Raw genomic sequence first — 26,622 nt, 5'->3', positions numbered from 1 at the left:
CTGGTTGGACAGGGGATGACATAGCAAGAGATGTGGGGGTTCATTATAAGAAAAAAAACTGAGCAACTGTGGTACGGCCTATTAGACCTGTCTGGGTATTAGAACAGTGTTGTGTAGAGCTGCACAGTGACAAAAACAATCATTTAATTAGCGATTTCCATAGTTATGGGGACCCTAAATATATGGACTCTTGAAAGTTCACCGTCCGTCTCGAGGATGGCTGTGAAGACACTGATAGGGTCCAGCTGGCTCACTCCCCGGTGGCAGTTGCCACAGCAACCGAGGTTGTCGCACAGACCCTGCTCTCGTAGAAGATAAACCGACCCTCTGGATGAGAGGGTCAACGGTCAAAATGCAGGTGCCCTTCAGGGTCATGAGGCACACAGTCTTCCCCAGGATAGGGGGAGACGTAATTATTGCATAGAATATTCAACGTGACTTAGGACGATGTGGGTTGATGTTTTGGAATTGAGCCCCAATAGAATTTTTAAACATGTATGGACAGATGCCTCGGAACAATGAGGAACACCAGGGTATGCGGTGAGTTTCGTATGAGTTTGTGTGGGTTTAAATACGCCCTGCAGGGAAACTGACCTTCGGAACTGGGTGGCATTACACAGTGTCAACTTGCAATGCTCATCTCTATTCTCCTTGATCGAGCTTCAACGACCAGCTCACAGATTTCCATCAAACTCAAAAAGGTAAAGATATCACATTCATGTGGCAGCACATTCAGAAACAAAAAAAGCACGCAAACTGGCAGTGATTAAAGAATAATTAATACTACACTTTCAAAATCAGAGCGGGGAAAAGCATAGTTCGGAGGAAAATAAATCAAGAGTGGCAACAGTATTGGGAAACTGCAACAAGAATACAACATCTCCACTCAATCCAGAATAAAGAAGGCATGGTAAGAAGTAGGACAACAAAGAGGGCAGAACAGGTCACAATAAGATGAGTGAAAATTTGATATAGCAACCTAAACAATACACCTTTCATTGTGGGTAACATCCTACAGATCACTGTGATAAGTGTCGTGAAAAAGAGAGAGTTGGGCATGTTCTTGCAGAAAATATACAGAAGAAAGACAAGAAATGATATCACAACTACCGAAAACAGGGCAAATAGAAACCAGTTTAAAAAGCATAGAGGGAAGAAGTGGATTTGTTTTTTTTTTCTTTAGAGCAACTTGGCTAATTACATGACTTTAAAAGCAATGGACATTGAGGAAACCTTAATCCACAGGGAAACAATAATGCAACGTCAAAACCTGCCAAAACCTCAAAGGAGAAGAAGGAGTTGTGCCCGCACTATGGATGTATTATTAAGAGAGTTGCAATAATAACTACAATACATCCATGGTCCTCTCCAGTAGACGGCAGAAGTGATTCCCACTCCGCGACAGTAGGAGGCGGTAATGCGCAAGATGCTAGTCATTGTTGGATGCAGAAGAAGTGCTTGTTGCTGTCTGTTTCAGACAAGCCTGTGGTGAGATTATTTGTTGTTTTATGGTAGTCACTCTGAATTTTTCATTTACAAGCTAGGTAGTATCTTCATCGTTAGAGTTCAGGCGACAGTAATAGTGACTGCTACTTAAAATGAGCTGTAAAGAGAGCAAAGTAAGCTCGTTTCGACGTTAGCTAGTAAGCTCTGTAGCGTTAGCTAGCATCTCGTTTGTTTATTATTGCAGGGTGAAATGATCCACTTTCGGCTAAAGTACGATTCGCTTCATTTTAATTTGTATCATATTATCAAAGTCCACATCATTATATTCACTGTCATGTCAGGTAACAACTATCTTAAAAAACTATCTTGTATTATGTCACCATGTATACTCTTTAGAAACGTTTTTTTTTCCCGTACAACTTCGTAACTAGAGAATATGCTGTCTGAACGCTGCCGAGATACAATGACATATAGCTAGTTTTATGTTTTGGTCTCTGCTGGTTTTTTTGCTGTAACTAACACTATAAACATATTGCGTTAGTTTGCAATAAAGTAAACTCGTTAAGATAGCTGTTACCTGTTTTTAAAAACATTTTATAATAAACAGTACACTAAACCTTAGGGAACGAGTTTCCATAACAATTTACTTCTCTCTCTACATGTGTTTTCAGAAACAATGGACCAAAAAATTCCTTATGATGACTACCAGCTCCCGGTGGTATTCTTGCCTTCTTACGAGAACCCTCCAGCATGGATACCTCCACAGGAGGTATGCCACTTATATAGAATCACAAGCTGTGCTTAAACCTAAATCTCTGACTTAGTCAGGGGATGTTGTTTTCTCAGTTGGAGATGGCACAGATGTCATCACAGGTCTTAAGTATGAAACTTTGGTCACATGATAACAGGTTGTCTTAAAGGTGACTTCTGGTGTTTGATGATAACGACTTTTTGATCTTTCTCTGGCTGTCCAGTGACGACTGGTTGATGACTTTTACCCCTTTCCAAGTCGGCGTTTTGGTGTTCACGGAGAGTTGATGTAGTATGTTCCCCATGTGTCCTTGCTCCTGGACAAGGGACTTCATCGAAACTGGAAACACACGGTATTGGCTGTCAGATCAAAACTGGTCACAACATCGACTGGAAAGGGGTCAGATCTCGTTCATCAGGAGTCAGTGGATGGCTGAAGTCAGATCAAGGAGGCGCTCACATTTGACACGAGAGGTGAAGACTATGTAGTGCAGTGGAAAGCTCAGCCAATAACTGGACATTGAAATTTAAATAATTGTTTTTTTCAAATTTAAAGAAATTGGCTTTCACACTCATTTATAACTTTTCTGCTGATCCACCTAGTTGCACAGATGCAAAAATGCGACACCGACTATCTTCCCATTCCTCTGCAATGTAATGTCCTATAATACCATTTTCTGCAGGTCGTTAACTCTGATCAGATTGCTCTCAGTAAGTCAAGGTATTTCTACATTTGTAGCGCGTTCATCACCCTGACTACAACAATGAGCTCACCCAGTTCCTACCGCGCACCATCGTATTGAAGAAACCTCCGGGAGCACAGCTGGGCTTTAACATCCGTGGGGGCAAGGCATCACAGTTAGGAATCTTTATCTCCAAGGTGTGTGTACTGCCCTGGTGTTTGGTGCAGCTGGCATTCATACTTGTTGTGCTGCTGACTAAATGTTTGAAATTAGTCCACAATAATCTCTGTACTTGTGTGTGATGTGTTGGCAGGTGGTCCCAGACTCAGATGCCCACAGAGCCGGGCTGCAAGAGGGAGACCAGGTTCTTTCTGTGAATGAGGTTGATTTCCAAGACATAGAGCACTCAAGAGTAAGTCAAAGCCAAGAACGGTCATGGTCAAAACATTACAGTTTCTAAACATATAAATTAAAATATATAAAATACAGCAAGCATCCACTCTGACTCTTTCTCAGTGCTCCTAACCATATCTTATCTCCCTATGAAGGAGTAAATATCACATACTCAAATGCCTCATTAAGGTGAGCCCAGTGTGGCATTGTTGTCAACATTTTGCCCCAAAAGTTGTTTAATGGCAAAAGCCTTTTTATTGTATTGCATTAAGTTAATTTCTTCTTCCTCTTTAGGCTGTAGAGATTCTGAAGACTGCACGAGAAATACTGATGAGGGTTCGCTTCTTTCCTTACAGTAAGTCTTTCTCTACAAAATCATATTGTGAGCACGACGACAATCTAAAACAAGTATATCAGAGTCTGTAAACCAGATTTGAAATCTGCTATAGTTTTACATTACAGTGCAACCAGAAATGACCATTTATGGAGTCATATCTTTTAGGTTTGCCCATTGTGAAGATTGTATATGGTAGAGTGTGTAAAGAAATTAAAAATATTACTGAGCAATTTTTTTTTAGATGGAGAATTTGTATAATTGGGCATTTTATACTATATATACAGTAGATCTATACTTATTTAGAATATATATGGGTTTCTGGCTTGAAGCTTATCATTTAATTGGTTAATTGGTCATTTAATTGGTTTTGGAGAGAACTTACAGGAAAAAATGAAACCGTGGAACATATTGCATCTGTGAGGAGAGGAATTAAGATGAAAGAAATTGTTTATTATGGTAAAAATATATTCATAATTTGGTTTAAAATATAGATATGTCTGATATTAAGTGCATTTGTACTAACTGTTCTAATGGAGTCACTGTTTTCCTCTTTTTTTGTGTTTAAATGCCCAATCAGTAGTTTTTAACAACAGATAAATCCATGTACAGTAATTGAGGTATTTGACACATTTGTAAAATTAGCCATTTGTGTGTTTCTTCACTGATCATAATTTAGAATATAGAATTTCTTTCTTGCTTTGTTTATAGACATTATTGTTGCAAACAAACACTTAACGGCATCAGAAAACAAATAGTTTAAATGTTTTCAAAAGTTACTATTGACATAAGATAAAGCAGAACTTTATTCATCCCAAATAAATTTGTTGTGCTTAGTTTAGGCGTGATAACAGATTCCAATCTGTTTTGGATTTGTAACTCAGATTGTGCCTTTTATCATAGTACGCTATTACTACAGTATATGTTACATGCTTTATCGAAATGACAGTTAAAAATTAATGTGTGAGGAAAGCTTCCATAACAAACATATCTTTAACCGAAGGAGCAAACCTAAAGAAATTGAAGCTTGTCAGCCCTCAGATGCCGACATGTTTCAGTACCCACTATCTTTAGCTATGGTAACTATCTGGCTGATCTCACTGCCTGTCCTCAGCAGCATAAAACTGCCTACGGAGTCGCTGAATTACATCATACTTGTAGGAGATTATATAAAGACCTCCATTTCAGTATTGTAATGTTCTACTCTTTGTTCTTACAAGACTACCAAAGGCAGAAGGAGAGGACTGTACACTAGGTGGAAGCAAAGAGAGAGAGAGCCAAAGAGAGCCAGAGGGGGAGAGAGAGCGACCGTGAGAGAGAGAGAGAGAGAGGTGGACAGACACATCACTGCACGTCATTACCCTCCTCCCACAGACTCTGGCCTCCATTCTGTCTCAGCTTCGGGATGACTGATGTATGACTAACACACTCATACACTGTCCTTCATGTAAGGACAACATGAACTTGAAACCGCTATAATCTGCTGTGATCTGGTTTCTGCTCCGTCAGGATGTATTTACGGGAAGTCATTCTCATAGTTCCCTGGAATTCAGAAATGTATTAACAGAAGCTTTGCAGACATTTTACATCATAAATTATAGAACTGATAATATTTAGAGACCCTGTGTAATTTAATGAATCGACACTGACTTTATTCACTTTTCATCAAGCCCTAATTAGATGTTTCTACTTTAGTCCTGGAAATATAATACTTCAATCAAGTTCAGAGTAGCACTTGTGTGTCCTGTACACATTTGAATTGATAACACTGACATAAAGTAAGGATATATACATATATATTCCTGCCTGTAACTGTACGTAAACTGGCAACTGAGTATATATAAATGTAAAAAAATGTACATATGCCTTGGATTTCAGTACAAACCAACACATTTGGTACAAAGTCAGCATGGCCTCAATTTAATATAAGAGCAAATGATGTTGAGTGCACAACATCTAGTAAATTTTTAAATATCACTGAATACACTGTACATCAATTTTTTTTTAATTAAATTGAACAAATAGTTGTGTGGGAAACTATAAGTTGTTTAAAAATGTTTTATTGACTGCTGATGTGGACCCAGCATTACTTTAATGCTGTCAAGTATTAATTTTGTTCATGCTTCATACATGATAAGTTTTACATACACTGCTCCTGGGCCGAGTGATTTGGTAGTTATTTAATGTATAAACTGTTCACTTGAGGTGCCAAACTGTTGACAAGTATAACTTGTGACATGCTGTTAATTGCACAATAACAGCACATTGTGCCCAGTATCTTAGTACAATGGTAAAGCCTATAATGGGGTGTTTATCTGTGTGGGATGGAGATCCAGAGGATTGCAGGTTTTCATTCCGACTGAAGTCTCTGCCAGGCACTTTCATTATTTCTGCCTCTTTGGTTCAACACATGCTAAATCAGTAAAATTAGCAGATACAACCTTTGGCTGTGAAGTAAATCTGCACGCATTCGAACATTTACAGAAAACAGATGAATACCTCTGGATCTTAGTGCAGTATGATAGAATACAGTAAGTTCATGTATTTAAAAATTTGCTTAGACCAATGCAAATACCAGCCTGTTGCATCTCCACAATGTCTTATTCTTTTGTACACTAATAATTTTCTTCCGGTATAACTTTTGGTTTTCCATTAGATGAACTTTTATCTTAAAGAGCTAGAGCTTATTATAAAGTTTTTAAAAAAAAATAATTTTCAGAAAAGAACATAACATTGACAAGTAAAAGAAATAAAATGTTTTGAACTCTAGTAATCTGTGTCTCTGTGTACTTGAAAAGCCTGACACAGAGCTGGAAATGGACTGGTTTGCTCTGGTACAAGTAGGCAGACTTGTTCTGCTTTGTAAGTTAGTTTCTCTTGAAACTTACCTTAAGAAGAATGCAGTTAATGACAGTGATTATCAAAGCATGTTAAACTAGAGAGGTTTACTTTAAAAAAAAAAAAAAAAAAAAAGTCAAGACCGTGTAACATTGTTCATATCAAACATCTTTAGCAGAAAAACCAAACAAGATCAGCCTGTAGGGCTTCATTCCAGTGTCGTTTTCTCCATCATGACTTCAACTGAGGTTACAGTAACTTCAAATAAATAAATAAAATAAAAAGTATCCTTTATGGTCATTCCAATCCTTCAGGTAAAGCGATATTCAACTGAAAAAATGCAAACTTTCTATGTACATTTTACAGGCCAATACAATCTAACTAGATTTTCATCCTCAGAACAAAAGCTGGTCCTCTCCCTGAGTGCCAATGCAAGTCTATGGTCTGTATAACATGTAAGAATTACAATGTATACACTCTGATTGCACAACATCTGATTAAATACAACAAACCTTCAAACAGTCTAACTGTATTACATATAGAAGACAGAAATACAGCATAGTTGTTACCAATTATGACCAAATAAAATGAACTAATGTTTACCAATAAAATTCACATTTAAAAACAAAATGGGTAGCAAATGTGACAGAGAAGTGTTTTTTTTTTTGTTTTTTTATCTTGGATTAAAAATGTTGATACACAGAGCTGCTGCACAAACTCAAACTTTTGCAGTAATACAAGGAGTATGTTATCCCTCCAACATTAAACCCATTTTAAACAGTGTTACTAACCATATTTACATGACTTAACAAAATAAAAGTGAGTGAGTGAGTGAGTGAGTTTGAAGTTTGTTCAGGTCAGGATCCAATCATTTTGATCTGACATTCAACCAAAAAAAAAAAAAAAATTTAGCTAAAATTGTTTCTATAAAGGTTTTTAACGAGCAACTGTGGCGTCAGAAATTTCACACCACTCTACTTTCACCACTTACACTAACTGATCTTATTTCCATTCGGTCCTTTACAAAGAGCCACTAGTGGACAATGACGCTTAATTTCCTCTCATTTAAGAATTTGTTCATGTGTATTTTTACGTAGCTGCAACTAAACAGGGCCTGACGGAGGAGCCTTTGTAAATGTAGTGCTGTAACTATGCCACATTCAAACCCCAACCCCTTTAACCCTGTACATTGTAAAGAAATTACACCGTGGCGAACACTGGAGAGATATTTAGCTTAGTTCAACGTAGACTGAGGTGAATGGCAACTTGATCTGTGCTTGCGTCCATCTGGTACGACAGCTGTAAACACTTCATACTCTTGCTCATCCCAAAAGGCACACTGATTTGGAAAATTGGAGGGTGAGGGCGAAATCACAGAGTTGGAGGTCTCAAGTCTTATTCTATTTGTGAGTATATACAGTCCACCCCCCCCCCCCAATGTCCCTCTCTTGGCCACCCCCCCATCACTTTGATGTGATCTAATTACTGTCCTCGCTGTCTTGAGCATCTACCTTGAAACTCTCATCCACATTTTCCAGCGAGTCTGCTCTCTGTATCGACAGCTCAGCGGGGTCCATCGTGGGCAGGGTGCTCTGCTCTGGGTACAACCAGGGCTTCTGGTCGGGAGAGTTCTGCTGTTTCCACTCTGGGTAGTTCTGTCCCGCCTTGTGCACACACTTCATCACCTGGAGGGAGTGGGTCGAGAGACGATATGATAATTAGAGGGCTGCCGTCCAACAATGAGGATAAAACCACACCTTCATTCTCAGTCAACAAAGTTGAAGATAAAGCTTGCCACAAAATACTTGTAAAAGATTATATCGCAAGCAGTTAGATTAGTCTTTTTGATTGTGAAAAACTTTTTGCCGCTCTGACAAAGTACTCAAAAGCTAAATGTAACACATTTGCAAAACAATATTTAAACTTAATAGTATGAGTCATATTTAGGCTTTAGGCATTTTAACAAAGGCCTTTATATTCTATGAAGTATAAGATGGTGATCTTGCCTTTGCCATCACAGAGCACATACATTCTGGACTTGAACCAAATCAACAAAACTGCCAAAAGTTTTGCTCCGAGAATCTTATTTAAATCAGAGCTGTCAGCTTTGACTGTGAATTAAGTAGTACAAAGTTTTAAATCAAAAAGTCAGAAAGAAAAAGTGTTTCTCTCTCTCTCTCTCACACACACACACACCCACACAGACATTGATCTGAATAGTTTCAATCTGCGAAGGGGATATGAAACCTGGGGAACAAGTTCTGCTGGGAGAGAGAGCAACAGCTCGAGCTGAGATAGTCCTTTGTCAGCAACCTTACCAGGACAGGCCCTTAAATCGGGTTTCTATGGTTACCATTGTCCTTCAAGACACCCAAAACCTTCACCCCCTTACGCACACGTGGACACCTCGTGTGGGACATACTGATACACGTTTCATGTATTTTGACCTTCGTACTTTCAACGTTTAGTAGAAACGCAAATACAACTTTGGCTGCAAAGACTCTGGGACAGCAGTGTGTGTGATGTTACGTACCCGGGGAGCGAGAACTTGAGAGGCTTTGTTTACCACCCACTTTGGAAGAGAACCTATGGCAAAGAGATAAGATAATAAACGTTCAAACAAGGCTCTAGAAATACTCAGCAAGAATTCTCAGATTGAACAGATCAATGTAATTGTTGGTTATGGTCTTACCTTTGGGGTCAGCTTGCGAAAGGTATATGAAAGTACAGCTATTTGGTCCCGTGGGCTTGATAAAATAGCCAGTGAGGATGGAAATGGCCCTCACAAGGTCGCTGCGAGGAGGGTGTTTCTGTAATTGAATCAAAACAGTTTGCAGAATAATGAGGGAGGGAAAAAAAAACCCTGAAAACGTAGCACACAAAACATTGAGATAGTGGGTGTCAGAGAGTCGTAGAGATAGCACACATAAAGACAGTGGTTGCTATGTGCCTTGGTGTGTGTGTGTGTGTGGAGGAGGTGGCTTACCGGGTGTTTGACTGAGAAATTAACGATAATGTACTCGTCATCCATCACCTGCCACGAACGCAGTGTCACCACATCTCTGTTCTTTATTGGTTTTGGACAAAGCCCTGCAGAGGGAAAAAAAAACCCAACAACAACCAAGATAAACCACAAAGGAAAAACAAAAACGAAGGACATAAAAATCTCGTCATATTGTGACTTCTTTCGTTAGTTCCGTTTTTCACCGTCACAACCTTAGACTCAACAAGTGAACCCTTGTTATGGCAATACAGACACCGGTGGAACAAGAGGCCGCTCACTTTTCTTCCCCGAGGGTTTCCAGTTGGTTAAAAAAGGGGCGACAGTGCAACACGTTCTGAGTAATTAGAAGTGGGAGTCAAAAGCAGAGACACAAAGATGCTCTATGTATGGGGTTACGAAGAAGAAGAAGGGGAAAAAAAAACGGTTTGCACATGTAAATATAGCTGGAAGTGCTTGCTGATGGGAAAATAGTGGTGGCATTGTTTATGTATCACCATGACTCAAAATAAAGGTCCTATTTACTGTATTTATTGTTACAAACAATTTGCATTACTTTTATAAAGAACACAATGCTTAAAGAGGTCATCGAGGTGCAACGCACTCCCTTTGTAGGTATTGTCTCAAGAATGTGATTAAGATCAACGAATAGCACTATTTCGCAATTGTGAGTCAAACCCTAAAAATGCCTTTCGCCTTTTTCTTTGTTTGTATTTTCTTGAGCGTAACAGGTGAAACCGAGCCAGGCCTGCGCTGCAGACTAACATCCTTCCGGAGGGTGACTTTTTTTTTTTGGGACACTCAGGCAAGAGAGGAATGGGATTAAGATGCAAACGACAGGGGTCCTCACATGAGTAGTAGCCCACATCGGCATGGGCGGAGAGCCGGGCAATGTCAAAACTCTCCAACATGGTGGGGTCCCACTTCTTCCGGTACTGGCCATCGTGAAGGACGTCGTACATGGTCGCAGCTGATACATCTTTGATTGTCATTTTACACTGAAACGCACACACGCATACGCAGTAAAAATAGGGCAAGTTCACAGGCCACCACCCAGAGTCAAGTATGAAATCCCAATAGAGCTGATTGTAAAGAGGGTGTACACTGAACTTACCTTGATCTTATGGATTTTAGGGACGTGATTTCCTTTATTCGCGGGAGGATGTTCGACCCACACTTGCATTTCATTTTTGTCATACTTGTTCAACCAGTTGTCCGTTGATAAACACTGCTTTCTGAAGTCTGCAAAGACCGCCTCGTCGGGGACAATACTCGAAAGAGACATGTTTGGGTTTAGTTTTATGTTTGTTTCTCTGTGGAAAAAAAAAAAAATCCTTTCTTCTTAAAAACTCCTCAAAAAAGTAAAAAAACAAAAGTGACACACAAAGCAACCTGTCCAGTCGACTGGCGAGATTTTGAGGCTTCTGCGCTTCTGCGCCTCTGGCGACGCGAATATATGCGAGCTGGTCACCGGTCAGGTCGAGCAGGATTTTTTTGTGCCGAATTCCTGAGCCATGCCTTCGAACGCCGCTCCTGCCGCCGTCACTGCACTTCCGGGGTGCAGGTGTGCTGGGCGGGTGGGCGTGCCCCGCCCACACAGAAGCCACCGGCGAAAAAAAACCAAACAACAAAAAACCATTGTCTACGGTACACCGCAACTTTTGCGGTATCATACGGGTGGCGTAGGTCGAAACGAGGAGTGAAGGATGAGAGAGAGAGAGAGAGAGAGAGAGAGAGAGCGCACTCTCCGAGTTTTACTGTCAGAAAGTGTGAAAGGTACAAGCGGGGCTACACCTACTGCAGCGGGCTGAAACACTGTGGGAGTGGGTAGGTGGGAGTTGCCCAGTGTTGATGACTATATCACTAAGACTAAATCATGAATGAAATATTAATAAAATATAGACCCGAATGCACCCTCTTAGACCGGGCCTATGGTCAGAATTTAATAACTTGTTTTAGAACCTTGCTTATATGAGGTTAAAATTCAAATTGGTATTAATAGATATATAGCTCCTTTTGAATGACCAATAGTGCTAAAATCCTATCTTAGATTATCAAGAGGACAAAAATTTTAAAAAAGACAAAATAAATTTAAATCATAATTAATTAAAATAGATACTCTGCTTGAAATTGTCAAACAAAGTCCCAACTATATATTAGAAATATATACATTTTTAATTTTCTTTCCATGTGTAGAAAACTCTCATACACATACGAGGACGTGTCTTGTGAGGACCCTCTTTGACATTGTGCATCCTCTAGCCCTTAACCACATGCCTACCCCAGCCCTTAACCTTCAAACCAAGACTTAAACCTCAAACAGGCCTTTGAAGTAGTGAGGACCAGCCAAAATGTCCTCGTCAAGATGGTTTAAAACTGAAATTGGTCCTCTCTCTCTCTCTCTCTCACACACACACACACACACACACACACACAGAGAGAGACAGAGATCATATTCAAGTACAATACGTGATGTAAATTTTGAAAATAATCAGTACAGCATAGGCCTGTTTTGTATAAATAGGTTTATATGTTGAATGTTAAAAATAAGACTTAGGAGACCCCAGTTAATACATTCAGTTTTTCATCACATGCTTTCAATAGTGTTGGCCAAAATACTAGTTCAAGTTTGTGTAATGCAACGCCAAGGTCACACTTAGCCACACCTGTCTGTTGTAACACTTCATGCCTCTGATGTGTAGTATTGCCTAATGAGTGCTTTGCCTGCTTTGGCAAGCGTGACGCGCACACACCTACATGTTTGTTGATCCGTAGCATTTGAAATGAGAGATTTATAAATGTGCCATAAGACTAATACCAAATACTGTGCGATGGTACCTTTTCCTACACCAGCGCTTCATAAAGAAAGGGATCACAGATGTTAATATTTTGGTGAAATATCTTTATTTTATTTCACGTGATAGGCCTACACTTGTGTTTCATTAACTCTCCTTTTTATACATCAGATAGTAATAGTACATTATTCACACAAACGTTGCTAAACACGAGTAGACAGCATATTTCAAATGGACAGACAATTCAGAATAGCACAAAGCTGAGTATTTAATCAGTGACAAGTAATAGAAGAGCTGCTCATGTTAAGATGGTTGTTTGATGTAATTAAATACTTAAATTTTTAAATCCATTTTAAAACACTGACAATTCAAAACAAGCTACAGCAAATGACCAGTGTCTTTTGTTGTGCTATGGCTAGTTAGTTGGTTTGTGTTACACTGTGTGTGTGTCTGGAGACGGTGCAGCCTTTACCTGCGACTGTAAACCAAACTACTGACTACACACACTGCAAAAAGTCATTTCTTGCAGTGTGACAGGAAAAAACATTACCAGGCCTCAATGTCGCCTTTAGGTGGAGTCCCAGCAGACACGCAAACAATAAATAAAATAAACTTTCAACATGTGTGTCAGCATCTGTACTTTTGGTCAAACGTACAATGTTATCTGTATGTCCAAGTTACAAAATAAATAAAACACATAAAACCAACAGTCCTACACAGGCAATAGCAATACAGCAAAAGGATACTGCAACTAACTTCTCTGCAATTTTTACAGCAAGGGTGTTAGTAAGCGTCAGCTGTATCTGAGGACAAACTCTTATCTACCAGCTCTACAAAACGACGAGTGAAGCCATGAACCAGTCAGCAGGCTTCTTTTATATTTTACAATATTGTGGCTTGATTCAGTGCACAACGTTGGTGAACAAACAAGCAAGGCATCTGTGTTCTTATCCATATAAATCCTGCATGGTGAGCATGCTGCATGTTCTTGCAATAATGTAATCAACACAACACAAATTATCAATGAGATGGTGGGTACGTCGTAGCGACCAAAGTGAGAAATTTCCATCAGCATGGAAAAACTAAACACTGGCTCTTTTTGTTTCATACATCAGGGGCATCTAATAACTGAAAACTTCTCCTCAGACGTGTTAGTATGCGTGCAGCTAATTTAACATTGGAAAGACAATTGCTATAGTTTTAATGCAGACATAGTTTCAAGTTAGTAGCCATTCTAATGAAGTTGGGATGGCTTCCCTTTGAAATGAAAACAGATATTACTCGGTTACACATCCCTTTTGTGGCAATATTTTAAATAAGGTCTCAAATTATATAAATTTGGTCTACTAACATGCTGTTGTATTAGGCAGTATAAGGCTACAGATGTTAAATATAAATTATACCTAATGAATGGACCTCTTCAATAAAAAGGGTTCATTTGAGCCTAATGTGGCAATATGACGGTTCGCAATGATGTAATATCACTGGTAAAGACCTGTCTCTTTTTCCTCAAAATAAGACAAAGTCCAAAAATAATGAGTTATCTGAGACATGCGATAGTATCTCAGATAACAATGAAATAAAAAAGCAAAATACAATGGGCTGATAACTCGACCTTGCAGAGTCATTTAAATAATCCCAAGCAGTTTTTACTTTACAACAATGACAAGAGTAACAGCACTAAGATTCTGAACTGTGCAATAACTGAGCGGTTAGCTATGTCAGTCGGCAATCCTATATAATGCCATGCAAACTGATGAAAATCTGAACGTATCATTTAACTTATTCCTTGTTTTAAATGTTAACTTTTGAACCATTTTTTTCCCCAGATAAACTGTTTCAATACAGTAATGCACATCCACACGGATACTCTGAAAAGTCACTGAGTTGAAAAGGGAAAATGAAAAGACGGGTCCTCCATCACAATGGCAGTGCGCCAAGGGTGGAGAGAGTGGCCACTGAGAGACAAGCTGTTGGTGGGGAGGAGACAGGCTAGGTAGGGGTGAGGTGTACTAGCATGAGCAGCTGCTCTCGGTGACAGTCATCTCTGGCTGTTTCTCCAGTTTGATGTCAATCACTGAGAGAACTTAGTTAAGCAACATCACGATGAATTCACAAATTTCACTTCAGTATTTTCTGCAGTGCTATCTGGCTGCAATTGCAACAGTGAACATTCATTCTTTTCTGCGCAGTAAACTAAGAGGCACTTGTTACTAGGTTGCCAAATTCCCCAAGATAAAAGTAATAAAGCCTTGGCAATAATAACAATACTTGACAAAAGTATGACCATACACGTTGAAAGCAACTTTAAAAAGGATACTGTCCTCTTTGCTTTTCTCTGGTGTGCTATCCATCCCAGGCAATGCAGCAGCAACACGACGGAACAGCTATAAAACAAAGTGCGAATTAAACAAATTTGATAAAGGACTTACCAGAATATGTAATAAACTGCTCTCAAATAGGGGTGGATGATATGGATAAAATCTTCTATTACGGTAAATGTAATTTCATTATTTTGATACTGAAATATCTTGATATAGTAATTTTTCTGGAAATTCACCATAGAAACAGATTAGACATAAAATAACCTGCCAGGAATGTCTGTTTTTGTCTACTTCATTGCCTGAAAAATGAAGGTACTACATATAGTAGTACCTTCATACTACCTTTCTGTCTACATACAGTGTAGACAGAAAGTGGTCACTCCTAAATAATATATTTTTTTGAATAACAGGCAAACACAAGAAGCAGTTAGAGCAGTGATACAAAATGTGACTGTAATTGTTGGAGGAGGTAAGAGCAGGAAAGTGAAGGTTTTCGTGCTAACCTTCCCCAATCCATTATATTCACAGAAACATTTTGAAAAGCTGAGCAGAAGTTTTACGTAGTCAGACAAAAAGTACTTGATCAACAATGAACAAAGTAGCAGTAAACTTGTGCAGAACAAGTGAACCGATAAGCCTGCGGAGAGAAGACACAACTGATACAATATGTACCGAGAAGACTGCTAAGACACGTCATGATGAGCCACGGGAGGGGAAAAGGAGGTGGAAGGAGTTAAGTGTGCACTTTGAGGGCAGAATGAGCTCAACTACCCTGAGAGAGCAGAATCTCTACCTGTTTGACATTGTAGCCAGTCTTTGCGCTGGTTTCAATGAACATGACATTCAGTTCCTTAGCTCTCTGCTCGCCCTCCTCCGTGGTGATCTGTCTGCTCAGGTAAAAGCAGAAGGGGGGAAGATGGACGAAAAGACAGATATGGAATCGCAAAGAGGACAGGCCAAAAGGAGAGGGAAGAGATGGAGAGAGAAACAAAGAAAGCTCAGCACAGAATCTTGTTTTGGGTGAAAGAGAGAGAGGTTAGTTTAGTTATAACACAGACAGACAAGAGGGAGACAAAGGGAGAGAGGCTGTTGTGCTGAGTAAAGATGAGGCAGCAGGAAAACGACTCCAGAGGTCACTCATTCATTCAGCAGCCAAACTCTGATCCAAATAATGAATACACGGAGGAGCTGTCACAGGTGGGCTTCCCTAACCTACAGGGCATTATGACCTGTGCTAGAAACGCCAGGATCCTTTGTCAGTATTACACCTGCTGTTGCTAGACACCAACCTGTTTGACGTTATAGCCAGCCTTGGCACTGGTCTCTATGTACATCACATTGAGCTCACGAGCTTTCCTCTCTGCCGCCTCAACAGAAACTTGCCTGCCATGGTCCCAGGAAGGGAGGGGGAGGGAGTGGTGTTCAGTGTGGTGTTGAGGGAAACACAAAAAAATAAATTAAAAATGACATGGAGAGAACAAACCAGGAAAGGGAACAAAAAAGTAAAGCAAAGGGGGGAGGGGGGGTAGAACAGAAATATGATCAAATCATAAGAAATAAAAATATATAAATAAAAGTACTTATATCACTAATAAAAAGGCTGGAGTATGCAAAATACCAAGGGATGATAAAAGTCAAAATTGGATGAGATGCACTGAAGGGAAGAAAAGTGGGATTCCAGGCTTTGGCAGAGTTTATATACTGTAATACTTGATGCTACCCATTTTCTAATCATATAAGAATTTTAAAATTACAATTTATTTATCAATCTTTGTAAACAGAATAAGAAAATCATAATCATTCACACATCTCACACAACCGTGTACCTTTTATCCGCCAAGTCTGTTTTGTTCCCAACAAGCATGATAATGACATCACTTCCTCTCTCTGTTCTAACATCATCAATCCACTTTGAGGTTTGCTGGAATGAATTAAGATCTGTGAATACAAAACCACAAAATTACTGTACACATCAGCCATGTGTCGGCCCAAAAGACATAAAACATCTGGTATATTAGCTATCGTTAAAAGTGTGCACAAGCAGCTATTACTCTTCATTAAAAAGAAAGAGCAACTTATGTGAGAAAATCTCGTAGAGTTGTCATAAGCACAAGTGTTCAGAAGAGAAGCTTGAAAAAGGAGAAAATACTTAAAGAGATGTTGACGGGTATTAGCAGAAATACATAAAGTAGCAACTAAGCAAAGATAGTTTCCTTCCAAATTGCTAAAGACCCCTACTGAAAGGTTAGAGTACAGCCCTGACTCACTGGTGATGTCATAAACAACCACAGCAATGGTAGAGTCACGAATGTAGCTGGGAATTAGGCTACGAAAACGCTCCTGTCCAGCAGTGTCCCAAAGCTGGAGCCGGACCTGAGGATTGGAACGGAGGAGAAGAAAAGGACAAAGAGGTGGAGATAAAGAGAGGAAAGGCAGAACAAGAAAACAGAGAACAGGACAGACATAAAAGAATTGCAAGCCAAGCAGCAGAGATGAAAATGGCCTTTTATGGAGGAATGGGGAGAATTATTCAAATGCAGCAGGGTCAGAGATGACCAGTGTTATGCGAACAAGAGATGTAAAAGGAGGCCGTGCTGAATCATTAATGAGTCTGTTTCTGAGAATCTCTAAGATGAGATTTTAAGACATTTTCCGTTATTCCTTCCATCATCCTCATATGTAACAGCGTTTAGGACGCACAGATCCCCCTGGACACTGCTGGAGAACTGCTTTAAGCATCACCACGGCTGATGCAAACAGTCTAGAATATACCCTCATCATGCTGTCCAGTGGGGTTTCGCCAGGCTATTAAATGGTCTTTTACATCCTTGCACATATTAAGCGAAGGACAAGGAGGTGAGGCAAGGCCATGATACCTACTGGCTATGTCATAAACCACCACAGCGGCAGCTGAGTCGCGGATGTAACTGGGGATGAGACTGCGGAAGCGTTCCTGTCCGGCTGTATCCCAGAGCTGCAGCCGAATCTGTGGCCAAAATGATTGTGGGAATTGGGGAGGGGGGGCATTTCATGGCCCAGCCAGGGGATGGAAGGAAAACAAAAACTTGAAATAACAATGGGAACTAAAAACATGATCACAGGTCTAACAAAATGAATGGTAAAATCTAGGATAAAGTAAAAACACAATGTGAAATGGTGAAAGGGAAATAAATGGTGGCTACTGCATAAAAAGCAGATGCATGCTTTAAGCTTTTCTAGCAGTTTTAAAATTATGGCAATGGGAATGATGACAATTAAAATCAAATATACAGGGCCTACCGTTCGATCTTCTAGGTACATGGTTTTTGACAAAAAGTCAATGCCAATTGTTGCCTGAAAACAATCATTTCATTAAAACATTGTTATTTGTAAAACACTTGACAAAGTATACCATTTATATCAAAGAAAAATCATTAGACAAAGATGTTTGACCAAAGTGTACAATAAACGTTCTCTACAGACCTTTTTCACAACATTTTGACTTGTTATAGCAGGAACAGCACAGGTGCTGCTAATAACATTAACAATGGCTCTGTTCCATTTGGGTTCACCTATGCCATGCCGGTAAGTTATCATCCACGCATAGTAAAGTCATAATTAAATAACATTAATTACTAGAGCCGGATAAAAATTAAATACATTTTTAGATTAATCACAAATTTTATTTTAATAAAATATTGATTCGTAAAAACCAAAGCTAATTGTTTGTATTTGTCCCTTCTCTCAGTTAACATGTATGTCTGAGCTAAATGTTATGTGTATGTACTGGTTACTTATAAGTGGTTCAGTTCAGGCTGCTTGATGTGTAAAATATCTACTTTGCGGAAATCAAGTTATTACAATGTGCACAAAGAGATTATTTTAAGTTAAAAAGTAACACAGATGATTACTGGCTATATGTGCTGCCTTGAATCATGCTAGTTGCATAAATTGTGACGTGAGTAATTACAGTCTGTTTGAACCCACCGTAGTTTATGGGACTGTTGTAACTCAGGATGGTCAGTTGACTCTTGCTATCTCATAGCGGATCTAGAGATCCCATCTATGAGAGGGATGGACTGAAAAAAACAAATCTGCACACTTCTCTGCGCACTGTTTTTGTTTGTTGAAGAAATGATCTCTGGCTACGAGATACGAAGCCATGGAATTTGACTGAACAGTATGTGTCAGTTTGTCCTGCCAGGGAGCTAACACTAACGGGCCAACTGTCAGGCTGATGTCAGATATCAGGCTGATGTGTTGTCAACGCAAACAGTACGGATGGATAAATGAGTTTTATTTCCTGCCCTGTCTTTACTTAAAGTAATCATTAAAGTGGATGTCTGTACTTAGTTAAAGGATCTGCTACCGACAGTCCATGCATAGCTGTATGGAGTAGAATTTATTATTTAAAATGCAATAAATTTAAATAATAAGCATAATGATGATGCCCTTGTAAGTTGTGCCTTTTTTTTTTTTTTAAATTATTCTTGCTCAACTGTTGTGCACGTCTAGGCTTGCAAAAACTATTGATTTATCATGTTTTGTTTGTTTCGCATTCGCCAAGGAAAATAAGTCCTTGGTCCACAGCTTGATAACTGGGTAATGTGTTTACAATTTAGCCTTTAATGTGCATTTTACACAGTTTTATATTTAACAAAAAGCAATTGTGTTGCTAACTTGTTGAATGTAGAAGAAATTTCAGTTCCCAGGATAAATTCTAAATTCCACTTTACACAACAGTGGAATTCATCTGATGTAACTGAATCATCAGGAATCAAAACTGAATCTAAATGAATCGATTCTGGACTTTGAAATCGATTTGGAAGAGCAGTACTGATATCCAACCCCATTAATTACACCCACGTTTAACAAGTCATAATGTCTGCTATGAAAAAGGACTTTTGGAACACATCTCATATTGATTAGAACACACTCAATCAATGTCTTGGCACACTGATTCCACATGTTATTACCTGATAAGTGTTGTCGAAACTGTCATACATAAACCTGGTGATGAGTGAGGTCTTCCCAACTGTACAAACACAATAGCAGCAACTTTAAGATTTGATCCTGGTAATCACAGATCATATTCTACAAGGCCCAAACTCCAACGTTAAGATTAAAGACACACTTTTATCAATTCTAATTTTGTTTTATAGGAAGAAAAAAAAAAATCAATATGACTCATTGACATGATACGGTGAGTAAATTGTTATCATCACCGATGCAAGGTGGACGTCTGAACCCACACGCTGAGCTGGCAATATGGGTGGAGTCACAGAATTTGGAAAAAGAAAATGGGTTAACTTCCCCTCATTTGTTTCGTGATGAGAAAACTGTCACAGTCATGTTAGACAATCGCCAATAAATTCAGCCACGTATGTATAATGTCGGTGTCAGTCCCTGTAAGCCAGCGTTAAATGGTCGGGAATAAGGCCGACTGGTCTGGACACACTGGCCGACGTGGCTCTGCAAGGTGCAGCCGTAGGAAGCTAACAGCTACTGAGTTGAGCAACGCTACACCGATAAAGAGGATGAACCTAATTCCCTCGATTTATACGGGGGGTCTTCTGTTTCGAAGCGACAGACGCCTGACAACCATATTGGGGTCTCAATTAGGTAGTAAACGCCAAAAAAGTACACGTTGCTGCTGACGTATGTGTATTTCAGCCTAGCACAGCTACATGCTAGCTAAAAGAAGTTAGCCAGCTACGTTTCACTACAATTACGCTAGTGAGATGATGCTGATGCATCGCAAACTAATGGCCAGAGTAGGGACCGGGTCCTTTACTTTAATGTGACAATAAACCAATTTGAAGATAATTCAAAAACGATAATGGTCTGAAACGTTAACATTACTAAGCGTTTAACGTTTAGACGAAGAGCGAGATGTTTGGCTAGCTTAGCGATTCACCGTTGTCTCGCTTTGCAATGACATCATCCCAAGTGAGAAAAAATGTTATGTCCATCATCTTTTTATCATCTCAATCTCTTTTAAACACCTTACTCACACTGAAACATTAACATCTCGCTTTGCATCGTCACTGGCCGGCGATGTGCGGTGGGTAACTTTACCCTCCGAGCCAGCAGCAAGCTAGCCGGAGAAGCTAGTAAGCTAATCTTAGCCACTTTTTCAAACATATTCCTCACAGCCCACCACATTAAGACTTCAAGTACATCATCTTCAGCTTACCACTCTGTTCGCCCAGAAAGACGAGTTTGAACTTTCGTAGAGGGTTGCCAAACTCTCCGCCGCCGGTCGTGGTTGACATTTTGTCAAAAAATAAACAGCTACTTAGCTAACTTGGCTAATGATGTGATGTGTCTAGACCGGAGAGGGGCAAGTAGTGTATCTTTATCCTGCACAAGCCAGCGCTATTGTTTTGTTAATCATACACGAGTGAAATAGCGCAACCAAGAGGCGGCCGCTGAGAGACAGAAGATATTGCAAAGGTAACGTAAAGCCTTATTCTATGTCCAGACTTTGAGTAGGATCTTTTGATATTTATCCCATGCGTCAAACGAACGCGATTTTCGTAGATTTTAGCCGAGCAGAAGGAGTGAACATTGACACATTGTCGGCCCACTGGAATATTACTCGAGCACAAGTGGTTACTCAGATTTAGCCGCAGAACTTCTGCGAAAATTTGGCAGGATAGTGTGTTTGTTGCCTGCTTAGAAAAACGCGTAAGTAATGGCAAAAGGAAGAGCAAGGCGCAGGCGAAGAGGAAGGCTCTCTAAACCAGTGGTTTACTGTGTTAGCCACAGTTTTGAGACAAGGAAGCCATATGAAAGCGGCATCCATGTCGAGAAAAAAATTGTTAGTTTTACATTATCTTTAGCTGTATGATTCAGAGCAACGTTTTTTTTTTTTTTTTTTAAAAACTACTCCGTGCAAATTTTCAGAGCAATACTTGTGTCTCATACTTAGTGTTAATTTTAGTCCCAAAGGAAAACCACACATTACAAACTTTGAAATCGGACTCACCCTAACAAAATAATTGCTAACCTAAAAATAAAAGTGTATGAATTAGGTTCTATGTAGAAAAGAAAAACATTTTTCATAAGAGCCTTAATTAAAAAAAAGGCTGTTTTTGTTTTAATGATGCTGTCACCTTTGTTCCTGAGGGTTATTAAACAGTATATATTTGTGTAACTAAGGACTTTGTTGATATAATGAAGTTCTCAGTCTTACGTACCAAATGTAAGTCTTGACATGAAAATACTGAGCAAAATGAACAAAGGTAAGAGAATATTTGGGGAAACAACGTGTTTATTTTGAACCCTTGTCTATAAAGAGTGACACAAATAGGAGTTTTTTAGGGATATTCATCCCACAGCTGCACATTCAGTCATAATATCTCATGGCTCTAATGACACAGCAATAAAGATTAGGAACAAATGAAGCTCTGCGTCGTCCGTATTCATAACAAATAGAGAGAAAAGCCTACTATCTATACTATGGGGCAATTCCTTTGACAAGGAAAAATGTACAACACGTGTTTATTTCTATATAATGCTACGATGGCGTTCAGAGAAATGTCACACAGAGTTTAGACTCTTTTTCAGTGATAGAGCTCTCGCAGTCGTGCCTAATAAAGATGTATATGTGCAAGGGTAATAAGAACATTGTAGTAACTCAATGACACGTAGTGCTTCTCTTCATTGGTGTTGAGTTCCTTTTGTTCTGTGTTCTCTGTCAGAGAGGTGATTTTCCTTGGCTGGACGTCTCATCCTTCCATGGATGCAATTGTGATGTCTGCCCTGTTGGCAGGAAGAATTGATTCTGTGAGTCCAACATTACATCACGGTAACTCATGTAATGCCTTTCGTCTATTTTCTATACAGCCAGGGGTAAAACAGGTAACATGAAACTGTGAGTTTTTGTAACATAATGCAGATGACCATGTGTTTAAATTAGGTATTTATTTCGTAGAAAGGACATACATGGTAGCCTTTGAAGAAGTGAACCCCGTGAAATGTACTGAATCTGGGGTGACCTCACCTGAACTATTGAGGCATTTAATCCAATTTGCTGTGGTACATAAAAAAAACAAACACAAAGAAGAAATATATCAGCTGCATGTCACAAACATCACAGCCACAGGCAAATACGTTTCTTTTCATAGAGACTTTGTTATACTTACACTTCTGCTCATTAGACAGCAATGACATGCAATGAATGGATAAAAGGGAAGGATATGACATTAAACTTGTAAATCAGATCAGTAACAGAAACTAAATACTGTCTTTTTTGTTTAAGTGAAATGTATCTGGAAGCATTTAATTGCAGTTATATGCAAAATACTGCACTCACCTGCAGGTTTTGGGGACATTAGAGCCAGAGGCAGCTCCACAGTGACATCGCTGAAAATAATTTTTAAAAAAGTTTAATTATTAACAATACATAGAATAATTATTTGTGTATTCTTAACATAAATAACACGCGACCACAAATGAAGTGAAATCCATATTTACCTTCCTGTTAGGCCACCCAGCAGGCTTTGGTGAGAGAGGAACAATTAAAGTTACCCTTTGTCTCCACAATTTGACACAAAATGTTAAAGTATTATGAAAGAATATTTTCTAATCAGTTAAAACTCACCCTCCGCTGGACACCATTAGATTGACCTTGACTTTGTAGGAGACGAGGATTCCCTGCATCTCCTTTTCTCCTTGACTTCTGTGAGGAGACAGGAATAGTTTAGCTTTCTGAGCTTGAGGATTTGGACACGATAAATGGATGACACAGTGTAGAGTTGTAAACCACCACTCAATAAGAGGATGAAAGCCTGTCCTGGGCTTACTGTAAGCCCTTTGATGAGAGACCTAGACTAGCTTACAGGGTCGTGGATGCGAGGTGGGTGTCCTCATCTTTTAGCCGTCCATCCACTGCAAGACCCCGTTTCTCTTTGTTATTGGACAGCAAGGGGATTATTTGGAAAGACTTCTCCAATGTCGAGTTGGCATTTACCGTCTCCCTGTGTATAGCAGTGAAACACATAAATAGATAAATAAATAAATAATACATGTTTAATTTAACAGCTATTCTGTGAGTTAATTTACTTTTCCTTAAACAATACTTTAGATTTAAAATTAAAACGTAAAAATTGACAAAAGTTTTTTTTTTCTCAGTAATAGTAATAGATAAAATTTAGGGACATTTGGATGTGAGAATGATTTTACAGGAAAGGATTTTCCTAAATTAATTAAATTGAAACTGGAATCACTCCAATCCTGCTATTAAGCCTCATTTGATATAAAGAAAACCCTACCCAAACTCCTCAGAGCAGACTGTCTTGGTGTAAGTGTCAGATGAGTAGAGGACCACATTTGTTAGCTGCTCAACTAAAGAGAAAAAAACAGCTCTGCATCAGTTAAAACATATGACTCTTGAACATATATACATGTGCACTTGAACCCTCACTCATATGTTTTTCTCTGTTTCTAGTCGTCTGAGCTACACAAACACAATTAATTTAAAATTTAACCTCAGTCAAGTTTTTAATTCTGTCCTTGCCACTCACCTGAAACTTTGATTTTCTTCACAACCTTAGTGGTTTCGTTGTTGATTTTTACATTGACGATGATTGGATCTCCATGGTAATAAATCTAAAAATAAGAATGATTTGATTTTGAATAATTTAGCTGTCATTGTATAATTTATTTTAAGCCAAAAATACAGCTTCTATACTTTAATGTACCTCTTTTTCAAGGGAGGCCTCCAAGTGAACTGGCTTGTCAGTCATCATGAACTGCTTGGATATATCAGCCTTGGGTCCGGCCTTGTTGTTAGCTGGTGCAAACTGTATTTTACGAATCATCAGACGGCAAGTGTCCCTAAGATCAGCAAAAAGACAAGCAAATAGGGTCAGGGATAGCCCCCTGTATGTCCTTTATTCTGCTACAGCTTAAGGATGCAATATGAAAATGGCTAGGATTGGGCTGACAGTATAGTTTGATTTAGGGCATGCATACTTCTTTTCAATGACCTCATCTGCACTGTCAGGTGCATTGGCAAGGTATGCTTTAACCTCAAAGTCCACGCCACAGGCCTACAATAGAACAAGACCCAAATAAATGATTTTTCAAACATCGAACATAGTGTATAACAGTAAAAGAAAATAAATAATAAAAATGGACTGTAATAGTACCTTGCCAGAATCATTTGGCCCAGGCTGCAAACTGACTGAGCATGGGAGATTTGTTGGCATCTGAAACAAGTAGAGACAAGGCACATTGATGAAGGGATATTTGGAAGTGAGACTGGAAAGTAAAGGTGAAGTAATGATCTGTGGCTGATCAATGTAACATTGGACTGAAGGACAGGAGTGATTTGATAATTTATGTAAAGAGTGAAGTTATGCTTCCTCACCTGGAATGAAAAAGGACATCCTTGCTCTCCAACTTTTTTCAGGAGGGATTCCTGCATTGGTGATTTGGTTGTGTTTCCACCTGCAGGTGGATACACCTGAACGCGCTGTACCCAGATGTCTCTCCTGAAGGACAGCCCAATGACATCCAAGTCGTCGCTTCCATAGCGGAAGGCACAAGCGAGGTAGACAAATACTGCAATGGAAAATGATATGGACTTGCACATTATTCCGTGTAAGGTAAATTCAGGGCTTATAGCTTTCATCATTGACGGCGAATGAGATAAAAGTACCTTTTCTGCCGTTAAGACCAGAAGGGTCCACTTTAATTACCCCATCTGCAAATGAGAGAAGAATCAACTGCGTTAGATTTCACAGAGATGCATATACAGTACTGTATATGTACATATGTTAGGATGCAAAGCAGACATTGTGCAACACACCAACTACTTCCACTGAATCCACATGGTCCACAAAGTCTCTCTTCCCCAAGTACAGGGCAATCTAAGAGAAAGAGAGAAAAGCAGAGGAAAACAGTTACTCCACCACCAAGGTTACAAGAGTTTAGAAGTTATTTTTGGGAGTTGGAAGAGCTACATACAAATTGAACTCCTCCCTAGGCCCAAGGGATGCCCTGTAATGACTATATTATAGAGGCCACTTACATGTCCATTGCCACTGGTCTTCTTAAATACCCTGAAAAGAGAGAAAAAAGGAAAATACAGTGAATCAGTCTATAATTTCACACTTTTTAACACCTTTACGCTCTCTAAACCTATTTGATAAAAACACAAAGGTCCAAATGCCCATCCATAATGGATTTCATTCTTACTTACTTCATTACTTACTTACAATAATTAGATAATTAAATAATTTCTTTTTTTTTTTTAATTTCTGAAGTGCCACCACACCAACACCACTCCACTCATGTGAGGATGGATTAGTGTTTAGGTTTGAAAAGCACCTGCTGGCACAAGTGTCTAATCCTGACATAAGACATAACTGTGATTTGCTAGGTCTGAACATAATAGTAACATTATATACAACTAAAATTGTCTTCAAGTCCTCCTACAGAGTGTTACTGCAGAGAGTAGATTCAATGTACTACATGTTGAATATGTCTTGGTAAATGTGTCAGATTTTTTTTTTCAGTATCCAAGAATATTGGGTGGTTTTCTTAATAATCTTACTATTACATAAACCTTTGAGCGCAATCCCTTTGCTCTGTGAATATAGATATAAACAAACAAGTAATCCTTGGTGGTGTTTGTCTCTTTTGGGTGTGTGCCAAAGTAATCTTGTTAAAACTTTTCTTTTCTCTTGTAAACCTCTCTTCAAAGATCTAGTCCACAGAATCCATCTTAATCGGGATTTATCCATATCCTGGAAGACTCGTGTTGGAGGAATCACAGAGACTCTTTGTGCCTCTGCCAAGATGTTAAATTGTTACAGCTAAGCTATTCTGCTTGTTGCTTGTGATGGAATTATCACTTTGATCTTTGCATTGATCCTGAGCCACTCTTGTTTTCATTAAATGGGCCAAGTATCAAAAAAACAGTTTAATAAAAAAACAATGTCAAATTAGCACGTTAAATGTACATACTGTTGCAAGACCATTCAAGAATCAATAACATTTAGTATCGGCACATATAGAAGAACTGTTCATTTCTAGACAGCATAAAGTATCACTATGGACAGTGGCG

At 39.1% G+C, this 26,622-nt stretch overlaps 5 protein-coding genes across 15 annotated transcripts in view; 2 read left to right on the top strand and 3 right to left on the bottom strand.

Annotated features, from left to right (window-relative positions):
* The first annotated feature begins 1,375 nt into the window (after nt 1–1,375).
* On the top strand, nt 1,376–6,649 carry pdzd11 (PDZ domain containing 11). Of its 4 annotated transcripts, none has more exons than XM_040119909.1 (6): nt 1,376–1,488; nt 2,118–2,215; nt 2,936–3,076; nt 3,193–3,291; nt 3,567–3,627; nt 4,827–6,649. In XM_040119909.1, the coding sequence occupies exons 2-6, from the start codon at nt 2,123–2,125 to the stop codon at nt 4,859–4,861; spliced, it is 429 nt and encodes a 142-aa protein (XP_039975843.1). In that variant the 5' UTR covers nt 1,376–1,488; nt 2,118–2,122; the 3' UTR covers nt 4,862–6,649. The 4 variants fall into 4 exon arrangements, with proteins under 4 accessions (XP_039975843.1, XP_039975846.1, XP_039975844.1 ...); XM_040119912.1 differs by lacking the exon at nt 1,376–1,488 and adding an exon at nt 1,495–1,619; XM_040119910.1 differs by lacking the exon at nt 1,376–1,488 and adding an exon at nt 1,495–1,716.
* Nucleotides 6,586–11,014, bottom strand: stard14 (START domain containing 14). The gene is made up of 7 exons (XM_040119907.1): nt 10,838–11,014; nt 10,560–10,758; nt 10,296–10,443; nt 9,431–9,534; nt 9,137–9,254; nt 8,978–9,030; nt 6,586–8,129 (listed from the first exon to the last, which is right to left on the bottom strand). Exons 2-7 carry the CDS (start codon nt 10,728–10,730, stop codon nt 7,923–7,925), a joined length of 801 nt encoding a protein of 266 aa, XP_039975841.1. The 5' UTR covers nt 10,731–10,758; nt 10,838–11,014; the 3' UTR covers nt 6,586–7,922.
* Nucleotides 11,015–12,330: 1,316 nt separating this feature from the next.
* On the bottom strand, nt 12,331–20,853 carry rab41 (RAB41, member RAS oncogene family). 5 transcript variants are annotated; one of them, XR_005706611.1, is made up of 9 exons: nt 20,740–20,853; nt 19,520–19,578; nt 17,844–17,897; nt 17,445–17,550; nt 16,391–16,502; nt 15,854–15,947; nt 15,358–15,451; nt 14,561–14,627; nt 14,269–14,317 (listed from the first exon to the last, which is right to left on the bottom strand). XR_005706611.1 is itself a non-coding variant. In XM_040120258.1 (8 exons), exons 1-8 carry the CDS (start codon nt 20,816–20,818, stop codon nt 14,253–14,255), a joined length of 636 nt encoding a protein of 211 aa, XP_039976192.1. In that variant the 5' UTR covers nt 20,819–20,853; the 3' UTR covers nt 12,331–14,252. The 5 variants fall into 5 exon arrangements, 4 of the variants coding, with proteins under 4 accessions (XP_039976192.1, XP_039976193.1, XP_039976195.1 ...); XM_040120258.1 differs by lacking the exon at nt 15,358–15,451 and having other exon boundaries at nt 12,331–14,317; XM_040120259.1 differs by lacking the exons at nt 15,358–15,451; nt 17,445–17,550 and adding an exon at nt 16,832–16,937 and having other exon boundaries at nt 12,331–14,317.
* inppl1b (inositol polyphosphate phosphatase-like 1b) overlaps nt 19,884–26,622 on the top strand; it is a 31,828-nt gene continuing 25,089 nt past the window's right edge. For 2 of the 4 annotated variants that reach the window (XM_040120255.1, XM_040120251.1), the window contains exons 1-3: nt 20,888–20,999; nt 22,250–22,334; nt 25,008–25,104. The gene's annotated coding sequence lies outside the window, so the exon portion shown is untranslated. Of the gene's footprint in view, nt 20,657–20,887; nt 21,000–22,249; nt 22,335–25,007; nt 25,105–26,622 lie in introns of those variants that run through there. The other 2 variants (XM_040120254.1, XM_040120252.1) reach the window with 2 other exon arrangements.
* Nucleotides 22,277–25,848, bottom strand: arr3b (arrestin 3b, retinal (X-arrestin)). The gene is made up of 15 exons (XM_040120568.1): nt 25,831–25,848; nt 25,585–25,653; nt 25,363–25,423; nt 25,213–25,257; nt 24,922–25,115; nt 24,701–24,760; nt 24,525–24,601; nt 24,251–24,386; nt 24,074–24,158; nt 23,822–23,894; nt 23,390–23,527; nt 23,152–23,229; nt 23,025–23,048; nt 22,860–22,913; nt 22,277–22,310 (listed from the first exon to the last, which is right to left on the bottom strand). Exons 1-15 carry the CDS (start codon nt 25,846–25,848, stop codon nt 22,277–22,279), a joined length of 1,146 nt encoding a protein of 381 aa, XP_039976502.1.

This window comes from Xiphias gladius, chromosome 23 (genome assembly GCF_016859285.1).
Source record: "Xiphias gladius isolate SHS-SW01 ecotype Sanya breed wild chromosome 23, ASM1685928v1, whole genome shotgun sequence".
In the NCBI taxonomy this organism is placed as follows: Eukaryota; Metazoa; Chordata; class Actinopteri; order Istiophoriformes; family Xiphiidae; genus Xiphias; species Xiphias gladius.
The sequence above is the reverse complement of the archived record's forward strand: the minus strand, read 5'-3'. Positions and strand labels throughout refer to the sequence as shown.